The sequence below is a fragment of the Pleurodeles waltl genome, chromosome 11, assembly GCF_031143425.1.
Source record: "Pleurodeles waltl isolate 20211129_DDA chromosome 11, aPleWal1.hap1.20221129, whole genome shotgun sequence".
NCBI classification, from domain to species: Eukaryota; Metazoa; Chordata; class Amphibia; order Caudata; family Salamandridae; genus Pleurodeles; species Pleurodeles waltl.
In genome coordinates, this window is record NC_090450.1 from 414,053,112 (window position 1) to 414,065,714 (window position 12,603).

Consider the following 12,603-nt stretch of genomic DNA (forward strand, 5'->3'; position numbering starts at 1 on the left):
CAAAGGCACAGCCTTCTAAGAAAGGGCATGCAAAAGGAGGTATTGTGATGTTGTTAAGCAACAACCATAAATGGGAATATGTTAGTTTTCCAGCCTCCTCAAATCTTTTTCAGATGAGAGTGTACCCATTATTGGAGAATGGTAGGAAACCCCCCCTGCTAATACTAAATGCTAATATTCCGCCAGATAAGGACTATGATACAGTTTTACTACATATGTTCAACCATATCTCTGCCATCTGTTCAAATTCACATGAAAGTGCATATGAGGTATTGATAATGGAAGATCTAAATAGTAAAATCTCTAATCTATCTCTTTCGATTGTGATAGAGAGAGGGAATCAGCCTTTTAATATCCCTTCCATCTCATTTCCCCCTAGAATCAGGACGGATAAAAGGCGTACATCTTATTGAAAGGTTTGAGGAACCTCTGTTGTACCATCCTAAATGGGTGTTTTTGTTCAGATTCCCCTGCAGTCTTTACACACAAATCTCAACAGAGTAGTTCTATTATCGACTATTTCTAGGCCTCCTATGGTATTGCCCAGTTAGTGGAGGATATGATAATTATTGATACCCTGTTTAGTGATCATAAGATTCTTAGCCTGTTGCTAAAAATGAATCTATCTTCGATGATAGACTTGGAATTTTAAGGGGCAGGACATTAACTTTAATGGGAAATCTGGTAGAATTTATTGGACACCCGCGAAAATATTATCTGTGAAAAAAGTACTTGAAAGGTCAGTGAGTCACATTGATAAATGGAGTGGGGATGTGTTAAATTATTTCACTGAATTTAAGGGATACATAATTCAAAGCGATCAGCACAAGCATACTAAGTCCTCTCTCAAAAGAAAGTAAGGTTGTCGGTTTTAATGTTGAATAGAGAAATCAATAAACTAGTAAGGCGACAGTATGAATGGGATTCTAAGGATAGGAGTAGAAGAATATCCCTATTAAAGAGAAGAAGAGGTGCGCGAATGAAGTTAGATATAAGGAAGGAGGAGGCCGAACTAAAGTGGATTGCATTGAGGGAAGCCGTTATGACTAAAAACACCTGCAAATTGTGGTCTATTATTTCTGAAGGTTGTGTGAATCGTAAATCTTCTACTGCCCTTCCGATAGCCGAGGCAGATTATAGGGAGTATATACTTGCCCTATATGTGGAAAATCAGGACACGGAGCCATGGGAATTGGACCCGAGTACAAGTAATAGAACTGAACTGGACAGCTTCGGCTCTCCATCAGGTATGGAGATTGAGAGGTTTATAAGGTCAATGCAGGCCTCTGAAGCAATGGGTCCTGATGAGGTCCATATGACAATACTTAAACATGGGCTCCAGCTCTGGGCAAGAATTCTTTATCCGGTCTTCTATTTTTGCTGTTTACAAGGCAGAGTTCCGGCCTCCTAGCCATGGAGTTTTATAGTTCCCCTATATAAAAACTGGAAATAAATCTCTACCCATAAATTATAGTTAAATTGCACTGTTGGATGCAACTGGTAAGATATTTACTAAAAGTATTCTTACGCATTTAACCTCCTGGATTGAGAAAAACTAGATACTCCCTTTGCAACAAGCAGGTTTCAGAAAGGAACATAATACTTTAGATAATATTTTATTAATGCAAATTATAAATGAAAAATATGTTCAGATTAGGGGCTGAGTAGTATATATTGCATTTATAGATTTTTCAATGGCTTTTGACAAAGGTAGATCGGAAGATCTTATGGAAGAAATTATGGGGGTTATTCCAACTTTGGAGGAGGTGGTAATCCGTCCCAAAAGTGACGGTAAAGTGACGGATATACCACCAGCCGTATTACGAGTCCATTATATCCTATGGAACTCGTAATACGGCTGGTGGTAAATCCGTCACATTTGGGACGGATTACCACCTCCTCCAAAGTTGGAATAACCCCCTATATGAGTTAGGGGTCCCGCCAGATCTGCTATGTTTGATCATAGCTCTACACTCGTCAACCTGGAGCAAAGTTCTCCTGGGTGGAGAGCAGGGCCTGTCTTCAGAATTCCCTACAAAAAATGGATTGAAGAACGGTTGTCTGTTGGCACCATTGCTTTTTTCTTTATATATCTATGACTTGCCTAGTACCCTAGGGAATGCTGATGGCTTTGCACCCAAAGTTGGAGGGCGTTCAATCCCCTGCCCTCTATACACTGATGATATAGTGGTGATCGACCTCGCTCCAAAAAGTCTAAATCAGCGTTTGGCTGCTCTAAATTACTACACTACGCAGCATCACTTGAAAATTAATATATAAAAATCTCAAGTACTATGTTTCCTAGGGAAAAGTCTGGTAAAAAAATTAATTTCTCTTGGTCCCTGGGTCAACATAAGCTGGAGTGGGTAAAAATATTTTCCTGCTCACTCAGGGACCAACGACATATCAACAATAACGTCAGTAAGGCTCTCTCTCAGGCACAAGGGTTAGTGGCCTTTTATAATGCAGTTGGGCGGCGCCACTTCCTCCACTTACTAACTGCTTACCAAACAAAGATTCCGGCTACCCTTCTGTATGCTATAGAATGTACAGAGATCTCCCAAAGGGATTTCCTTGATAAGACAGAAGGGCAGATTCTAAGATGCGTGGTTTTGTGTAACAACTCGACATCAGTGGCAGCCTTAAGGCTCGAATTTGGTATTAAGAATGCCTTTGCACAGGGCCTTGCGGAGGTGGTCTGGAGGGCTTACTGCCTAGTACACAGTGTGGAATACACCCTATGACATCTAACATTCATAGAAAAATTTTGCATATTAAGAGAAAAATCTAAATTCTTTAGAAACTATAATCTTGCTGTGCAATTGCTTGAGCTTGGCCCTGAACTTATCCCATCGCTACCACCCACTATTTTTAAAAAGACCTTGAAAGAGGCGACATGGTGCAAAGATTTGTCCCTGGATTTTGAGTCCTGTCATTTAAAGAGGAGACTTGTCACATTAACCAAATCAGTGATTTTTAAACACCCTCAACCCTACTTAGCTTGTAATCTCCCACATGGGGTGAGGCAGATTTATATTCGGTTGAGATTAGATAGAACGCCACTTAAAGATCTAACCTCCGAATTGGATGGATCCTCTAGCACCTGTGATCTTTGCCAATTGAGGGTGCAGAACCTTAAGCATGTATTATTTGTCTGTCCCGCTTTAGCTACATTGTGGAAAAAATAGCTGAAATCCCTCTCTTTTGAATTTTAATATTCACTCGGCCGGAGAGGCCTCGGAATTATTAAACAATCCACCTAATTAATTATTCTGTTTTAGGATTTTTAAGTTTTTTCAGACATTTGTACATGTATATTGAGTTTTCCATGCACTGGTGGGTTCAAGATGAATTAACTTAAGTGAACTATTCTTGTACTTTGGAGGCCCTTCATATGAATCTTACTGTGAAATAAGTAAGAGGGCTTTTTACATCGTAGCAGACCATGATAACATTTTTGTAATTTATGGTTGCTGGGCAGAGGGCTGGTTGTTTTCCACTCCACAGATGACCTTTTACTATGGATCTTAAGTATGTGCATTTTATCTGCTCTTTATGGAGGGAAATAGTATCATGTGTTGGGGAAAGTAATAAGATTGGCTCCTCCTTGGGTACCGCTCTTTTGCACTGTATGATGCGCTTTATAGGGAGTACATTGCAAAATTAGTTTATGGGGTTCTGTTTTAATATTATTAGAAGTTAATTCTTCTGGCTTGCTGCATTTTATATATCGAAAATATTGTTCGAGATTGACTGTGTAATATATGCTCAGTGGGAAGTATTGCAAATGTGTATCACATTTTATAGTTAATCAATGTTTTCACTTAGTCTTTATATAGGATTTTTTTCTTTATTGTCGTATGATATTTTATGTTCTATCTATGCAGGTGGACCTCCTTGGAGTTTCAATTCATGAAATAAATAAAATAAAATAAATAACAAATCGGGAGTCTCCCACATGAATCAGGACTGTTGGCAGGTACATAAATGACAAAGCCTTGACAAGTGCTGCGCATCTTGGGTCAGACTTTTTTAATAATTTGTCTGCATCGCCGCAAGTTGTGAGGATGTCACGCAATGTTTAGCACTTGGCAGGGCTGTATTTGATGTACAATTTTAAATAATAGAGCCAAGAATGTGCTTGCTCTGTCATGACTTGCTGCAGTCTCCACTGGTTCTCATTATAGCACTAGTAGTTGTGGCTTGTGCTTAAGGCTGATGAGGCAATAGGTGAGGTGTTTGGTTTTATTTTCAGATGACTGATCATTAAGTATACAGCATGGCTGAAACACTCTTTCTATCTCTTGGTGAGTGTTCTTTGGCCCTTTCTCTCGTTTGTCCGGTGTGATTTTGTTATGGATGTGACTTACGCAGTCAGCGCAGACCCCGCATACACAGTGTGTGAAGTCAGAATCCACCCCAGTCTTGTGGTACAATGGAAAGGACAGTTGCAGAGCTCCTGCTACAACCACCAATAGCTGCTGACTGTATTGAATTTTCACCTCTGGGAGAAATCCAGGCTGCCCAACAATGAAGCAGTTAATCTCATGGGCAAGCAATTAAAGGAAGACAACATGTTTTCCTAAACCCTACATTTTGGTCACCCCTGTTTTTTGTGCAGTGAATATGTTAATGGAAATGTTCATTACAAAAGTGACCTATTCTCCCACAGAGTTCTAATAACTATATCTCCCTGTGTTTCTAATATTAAAATATAAGAGAGAATTTGTTAGGTCCTGATCTTATGACTTTAGACCTGAGGAAACAGGTTTGCATCTTAGCATCAGCACAACATCCTGTGATTCTGGGCAAATCACTTGGGGCCATATGTATCATTATTAGAAATAGTGATTACCTAATTGTGATTCTCTGCAAATCACAATTAGGTAATGGCTATTCCTAATGTTTGAAAATCCATGAGTTTCATTTAGCGTTTATTAATGAGTCGCAAATCGACCTACCTCATTAATATTAATCAGACTACCATGTCCATGATAGCTTTCAAATAAAGCATTTTGTTTTAATGCAGCTCGTATTCCTTATAGGAAAACAGGATGCGTTTAAAAAAAGAAAAATGCACAGTTTTTTTTACATTTTTTAAGAGCGCATTTTGGTCAGAAAACAATCTAACATACAGCTGCGATTCGGTATTAGGAAGGAATGCCCTGAAAACGCCTCTTCCTAATACCGAATCGGTATGTATTTGCAATTCCAAATTGCGATTCTGTAACATGTTACTGAAGCACAAATTGGAATTCATACATAGCAAAATGCATTTTACCAGTTGGAAACGGGCCGTTTTCAGTGAATCGAGCCGTTTGCAACGGCTAAAATGCATGATACATATGGCCCTTAATATCCCGGCACTCATTAAAAAAAATGAATGTAGCCTTGTTTAATTTAACTGCAGCTCTTGTAAAGTCCTCCAATACCCTAGACTCGAAATATAAAACTGCAGAAAAAAATAAAAGGTTGCGATTTGTCTTTTCTGCAGATTTTTTTTTTTTTATCTGGTTCGAGGTATGAAAAAGAAGTATAATATAAAATGTTTTCCCAGATTAAAACAGATCAGACACGACTGTTGATGTCATGGACAATTAAAGTATCTCAGCGTCAGCATAACGTTTCTTGTTTGCAATGAAGTAGCAAATGAAAAATAATAGCTTTGTGGCGGCCTCATTCTCCAGGCCTTTGATCCTCAGGTCACCAACAAAGCCCAGTTTAGTTTATTATTTAAATCTGGATCTTGTAATTTCCACAAAGTTACTCAAGTGATGGTAAATTACTGAAAAACACTGCTAATAGGACTGGCACTTTATTTAGCAAAGAGCTTGTGTGTTGCTTGAATGCTTGTTTTGTATAATGTTGTAGGATTGTATGAGGGAGGTACAGCAGGGCCCTTCCTATGGGCTTAATTATGGCGTGGAGATATCTAAGCTACACACTGCAGGTCGACAATTTCTTATTCTTTCATTACTATTACATCATAGGGACATAACTGCTTTGTTCCACTTCAGCCAAAGTATCTCAAAGTGTCACACATTAAGGCTTGAAATGTCACACACACTAAAACCATGAAAATGTCACATAAGGGCAAACTGAAAGTTTGGCAGCTATGAAGACTCCATGCACGCCTTACTGATTTGTATAAATTCGCTGATTAACCGATTGGTCACATTTTCATTTCTTTCAGCTAGGACGGAATCCTGGCCAGAAGGATTGTTTCTTCATTTCCTGTCTCGGCAGCAAGGTCAGGGGGACCTGCTTGTTATGCTTGGGTAAGTGTTTGACTGTGGCGCCCTTACTTGGACTACTGGTACTGGAAGACCGAAAGGAAGGCGGGCTAACGGTTTATCCCCGGAACGATAGCCTGTGTGCATCATGCAAGTACAACGGGAATAGGAGTGGCCACATATTGGGAACAAGTGAAAAAGCGAGGCGGGTCTAGCCCGAGAACAGAGGAGAGGAAACACGAGAGGGCGCGGCTACGTCTGAGGGAAGGCGTGACGCCCTGGAATACTCTGCGCGGAAGATGCAGAAGCACAACGTGAGATGGCTGATTCTAGGGAGGGAGCTCGGTTAAGGAAGTCACAGCCACACCTTAGAGGGGCACGCTGGCTCCCAAGGAGGCGTGCTACAACCGCGTAGAGGCGCGGCTTGGCCTTCATGAGGCGGGGCACCCCTCCAGCAGCTGTTATTCCTTTTTAGGTTCGGAATTTTGGTATCTGACAGGAGCTGTATCGACCCGAGAAGGAGCAGAGAAGAGATCTGCAAGTGGGATCCCGAACGGAGAGCCGGAGCAGCCAACATGACCGGAAGGTGGGAATCCTCAACCCCCAGCCCTAAATCAAAACTTACCACCTACCCCCTATATCTCAAGCAAAGACAGTCCACAAAATGACCATCTCATCTTAGCCCCTCAGCATGGACTGAGGACTTAAACAGTTACTCCCCGACAATCCCTCAAACCAGTGCCCGACATCCCTATTACCCAGGCCAGCTCTTTACAGAAGCACCAGCCCCTCCTCCACACTGCCCCCGGACACAACCCCTCTCACCAGATCCTGTAGTAACAGAGCCCATGCAAACACCCTCAGGAGGAAGCGCTGTAAATAATCTCCGTATGAAACAATCCTACAGCTAGATCTTCTCAACAAACACTTGACCAACTTCTGAACTAAGAACCTCTATAAGAAAAGTTCCCATACCGACCTGCATAACTGTGAGAAACGATCTCTCGAATAGCCCTGGCAGAAATATTACCCTGGACACCCCATGTCAAAACTTCCACCCACCCAGCACTAAGACCCTGGCTTACCAAAGGCAGAAACCGCAGCTGTCAGGCCTCCTCCAACTCCCCGGGAATAATTACCCCGAATATTTTGTACCCAAAGCAGACACTAACCAAACTTCTATACAGCTATACATACGACCACCCGTGCTAGTAACAGCACTCAGAAAGAACCCCCTCTACCCAACTTTTGCCGGAAACAAATTCCAACCAGTGTCAACATCATGAAAGGCACCTGCTGGATACCGTCCGAGTGATATCTAAATGACAGAGTGGTAGATGAATGATGGAGTGGTAGATGAATGACAGAGTGGTAGATGAATGATGGAGTGGGGCTAGAGTACTGGCGTTCCTTTGATTCTTGACGCTGTACCAAGCACGCTTTGCACCCGAGAACTTGTGGTAATGTATTAAAACCAGGACTTTAAGTGGGATGAAAAGACATGGGGTGGTGGGAGTCTTTCAAAGGGCCGTGGTCAGTGTAATTAGTGCTTGGCTTAAAACACGTAAGCTAAAAATCTGTGTTTAGCATAGTGTGCCGCCCGACTAGTATTTTGCTGCTTCTTTCTGTCGTTTCACCCAGATATATAAAACAAGAAGTAACATTAGATCTCGAACATGCCAGAATTATTGGCTTGGTTATAAGTTGCGTAAGAAAACAACAATGGCTTCATTGTATTAAATATTGCAAATGCTTCAGTTCTGAAATGATGAGATGGTGAAAGAACTATATCGAGTCTCTTTAAGGTATATCTAAGGCATCGCGGGATGGTACTGCTGCCGAGTTAAGAATTGTTTTCACCCTGAAGGTGAGTGCAAAAATGAAAAGCCCGATTGGGACTTGTTTCTGCACCAGCTTTTTAAAACTGCCGGTGCTCAGGACTTGGCCTACTCAAAGTCCTGACTATAACTTGTATTTAGCAATTACTATCTTCAAGCGGTAGTATGCTGCACCGCGCAGGGTGTGTGGCTGAAAGGGTGTTGTCTTATACATGGTTTTTGTGTTTTGGAATGCAACACTTAGTAGTGTGCTAGATGAAAAAGAATGAGTTATGCATGCAGTTTCTAGTAGGCTGCCAGCAGCGGCGTTCCTTGGTCAGTAAGATTGGGGGGCGTGAGCTTCAAATTTTCCAACAATCACACTGGCATATAAAGTCAAAATACATTATATGACAAGCAGAGCACACGAGAGGGGCTAATGGAGTAGTAGAAAGGTAGACAAATGCGAGTAGGTAGGGGTACTAAGTAGGAGAAAACAATATTTTGTAAAATAACCAACTTTTTTGACGACTTTCAAAGCAGAAAGGGAGAGTGTGTGTGTGCCTTTTTCTCTGTGTTTATGTTAAAAAAAATCCTATGGAAATCCGACAGACACCTCAACATACCTGACTGAAAGCACCTGTACCCAACCATTTTACAGAAAATGCATTTATTAGGAGGGGTGTAACACCCCAAATATCCCCCTGAAGGTACGCCCCTGGCTGTCAGCTTTATTCTGCTGCAGGTCACATTGGGGTATTTCCGATAATGACGTTCACTAAGGTGGTTACTGTATTTGGTGGTTGTTATGAGATGTCAAGGAGCAGTCACAGTATGTAGTTATTTGGGACCTGCAGTGGTGGACTAAATTGGAATCTTCTAGTAGCATATCTCTTTAGTTATTGCTTTTAAGTTGGTGATTCGTTATTTGTATATTGCTGAGACCTGTACATTACTGAGTGCCAAACATGACCTATAGCGCTGCTGTTTTAACGTAAGTGTGAGGATCGAGCACCATAAGTGAATGATCATTTAGCTTGTTTGAACTACAGTCGGCTGCCCGACTGCTGGGTGAGCTATTTTCACCTCTTTCCTGAAATGTTAATGCTCTGAATGTTGACTGATAGTGAGTTCCAGAACTTGTTCCCTGAACATTGCCCATCTAGTTGTAAATAGTCGGTGGAGTGCTTGCAGGACTGATGTCGTGTTCTCTGGGGGTGGAGGTGGAGACGGAGTCTTGCAACAGGATTTTGAATTTGTTGCATTTACATACAATGTAATATGGGGAGCAGAGGTATAGGCTGTTTGCACAGTTGAGTTTGGAGATTAGGAGTGTGAAGGTGGATTGTAATTTAGAGATATTGTGAGTGCAGATGTCCCACATAGCGACCATCATGTGGTTTACATTGAGGGGTTATGTATTAAATTGCACCCTCCCAGACAGCTTCCTAGCTGGCAGCGTGGATTACAGGACCGGGTAGTTGCGCCCTCCTTCTGACTTTGGGGTTCTCAACTGAACTTGAATGACCCTTTTATTTAAAGTTTATGCTCTGCTGGCAAGTCAAGTGCATACGGTGCTCGTTCAGTAAACCCCCAGGAGATCAGGCGAAGACTGGCCTCTGAAGTGTATAAGGATATGGGAAACTCTGGGTTTGGGTTCTCAGAGTCCCAGAGTCTCAGAAAAATAAGGGCAGGGCTGGGTCAGGGTCCCCTGCATGACAGGCAAAGCAGTTACTGGAGAAAAAGTCTAACGTTTCCAAGCCCTGCCAGCGTTCAGATGCATTGACCTACTTGTAAATGTACTGCAAGGACGAGTAGGGTTGGAAGAGTTGATAAATATCCAAAGGCCTTGTATGAGAACAGTAGACATCTCATATCCCAACCCACTTCTGTATGCCCTACACCATCACGGCCGGAGAGCCTCCAAGATACACTGGATGCACGATAGCAGGTCCCAATGCACACTTGCTACTTTTACTAATTATGTCCACTGAAGCTTATGTTAAGGTAGGTGATAACACAGCAATTTCCCGTGCCATTAAAGAAAAGCAATGCCATGCATGAACAAAGATAGTTTTCGTTTTAGCAGAAACATTAGTCCGACTCCCCCCCGTGAAATAACAAACAGTGACCAATGTATGGCACATTTTCCTGCGTCACTCTTGCAAGACAGAACTCTCTGACTGTCTGCAGTCAAAAATAATTTGAGCAACTATACTCTGCCAGAAACACTCCGATAGCAAGCCTAGTTTTTAAATCAACCATCAGAGGCTAAGTCGCCTAACCTATGCAAAATACCACCCCTGACTAATCTCTTCAAGAACACCCGCAAACAATCCGCTGGAAGAAGCTTCTGACTAAGTTCTTTCTGAAAGAGCCACTCTCCGTCCCAGCCAAGCTGCCCATGAGCAACGCTTTCTAGAAAACGTAACTGTTCAGGGACAAATATATCCCCCTGATTTGCCAGATTCACTCCTTTACATGTCCTGCAAGGAAGCATCCCTGACGTAGGCATGACATAACAACTATCAGACGATTCCCACCGGACAATATGTCAACCAAGTAGTTGCCAGAAACAGGCCTCCACAAAACCCCCAACTAGAGAGGACTTCGGAACAAACCCTGCTTACTTGAAAGAAACAATATTGTTGCTCATCAGAAGCAACAACGAAAACACCTGGTACCAATAGCCAAAAAATGAGACCTGCCAGAAACGAATTTCTTAATGCAAATTTCTGATTTTCACTCCCTGGACAGCTTTCAGGTTGTGCAGATCGGAATTTTGCAATATTGTCAATAAGATTGTCAGCGAATTTTACCTGGTAAAAACCTGAGGGCAAATATTGTGGAGTTCCTAATTTGCACTAGCAGAATAGCACATGTACAAGTGAGCTCATGGGCTAATTAGGCCCCACTTGCAAAACCATTTTAGTATAAACAGGAGTTTGTACCAGGAATGAAAAATTACTCCCAGTGTTAATCAGTTAATAAAGTCACTAATGTGCTGTTGTCAAATGGTGGATTTTGTTGAGCATACATTCGTTAGTTAGTTTCTGTATTTTGAGCCTTTGTCCCAGTAAGCCTTGTTAATATATAACAAAGGGCTTTAAAAATGATAATCAAATTTAGATTTCGTTAAAGGCACTATTTATTTTGAAGATTGGTTTTATGTGGCTAAGTCCTCTTCGGGGTAAGCACAATCTTGCAGCCTTGTTTAGTTGTTTTTTGTTTTTAGAATTTAACGTTAGAAGTGTTAAATTACAGAGATTTCTTGCCCTTTAAATCTGTGCATCATTCGCCAAGTCGGGTTCAAGAATTATCCGGGGACTCAAATTAATTAAGAAAATAAATAAATCCAATTGGATTCAGGTCCTTTTTCTCCCCTTGTCCTTCTTGGACTTGGAGAACTAAAAACGGATCTGCGAGCCAGAGTATTCAGATCGGCTGGTCACAACAGAAAAAATCTGTTGCAGCTCAGTCACCATGTGGTGAAAAAAAAGAACCTTAAACTGCAGAGAGAGCATCCCCTGACCTTCAGCCTTATAAGGGAAGGTGTGGGTTAGAGGGAATCCAGTGGCTCAAAAATGAGAAAAAAAACAGATTTTGTTGCAATCATAGCAAACCCTTAGACTGGGTCCGCTTCCTTTAAGCGGGTTATGAATTTGCAGTCCTCCTAAGAACCTTTCAGGGTTTGGGAACCTGGCTCAAAGATTCATGGAACCACATACACCAAGGGTTTGCAAAACAAAATATATACAGGGCTAGGTCTTATAGTTAGGTAGGACTGGGAGCAGAATTTGGAAGATGACAAAGCCATGTGGTTAACATCCATGGTAAGGAGGCTGTGAAAGCCTTCTGCAGTGGGAGTCGGACACCGTGAAGGGTTAGAGTGGAAAGCCTGGTCATAACTGAGGCCAACCCCTACTGCACACAACTGAACATCATGTTTGATCCTCCGCTGCACCAGAGTCACAAAATTGTTTGATCATGTTCTTCCCAAGCCTGGAACCCTTAAATGCCAGGTTGTGAAAATTTTGTAACAGGCTCCATACAGAAAATGAACATCTTAGCCACGGAGATATAAAATAAAAACATTGCCTGAACAAACCACACAGGGCGGATTTATTCATATATGATCCTGATTTAAATATTTTCCTGGATAAATGGGGGATAGTTAATCTCAAATTCTGTTTATGCTCTTAATTATTAAGTAATATAAAGCGGTGTGTCTCTTAGTTTCTTTCCAAGAGTCACAAAATTGCACTTTATTTTTTAAGGCAATAAAATTGCTCACATTATTTCAGGCACGACATCCCTGAGGGAGCATTCACTCAATTTGTCAATTTTAAGGAGTTTTTGGCAAAACCTAGTGGGGTAGGGACCTCTTCCCCCTATTGGTTAAGGGAATGCATCACTATAAGTGTTCACCGTGCTCGTTAGCATCTCTAAATATGAACGTGTTTCTAAAGATTGAAAACACACATCCATAAACAGTAGAAGCGACTTTAATAAAAGGATTATTCAAAAGTATTTAGTCATGGCAAAAGTTCAAA

The 12,603-nt window shown here is 41.5% G+C and overlaps 2 protein-coding genes across 2 annotated transcripts in view; one reads left to right on the plus strand and one right to left on the minus strand.

Annotated features, from left to right (window-relative positions):
• Positions 1–12,603, minus strand: part of LOC138265748 (adiponectin-like) — a 390,833-nt gene that overhangs the window by 196,427 nt on the left and 181,803 nt on the right. The window lies entirely within an intron of this gene.
• LIMS2 (LIM zinc finger domain containing 2) overlaps positions 6,491–12,603 on the plus strand; it is a 360,835-nt gene continuing 354,722 nt past the window's right edge. Inside the window, exon 1 of the mRNA XM_069213748.1 lies at positions 6,491–6,819. Within this exon, the coding sequence (XP_069069849.1) occupies positions 6,809–6,819 (11 nt within the window). The 5' untranslated portion in view covers positions 6,491–6,808. The remainder of the gene's footprint in view (positions 6,820–12,603) is intronic.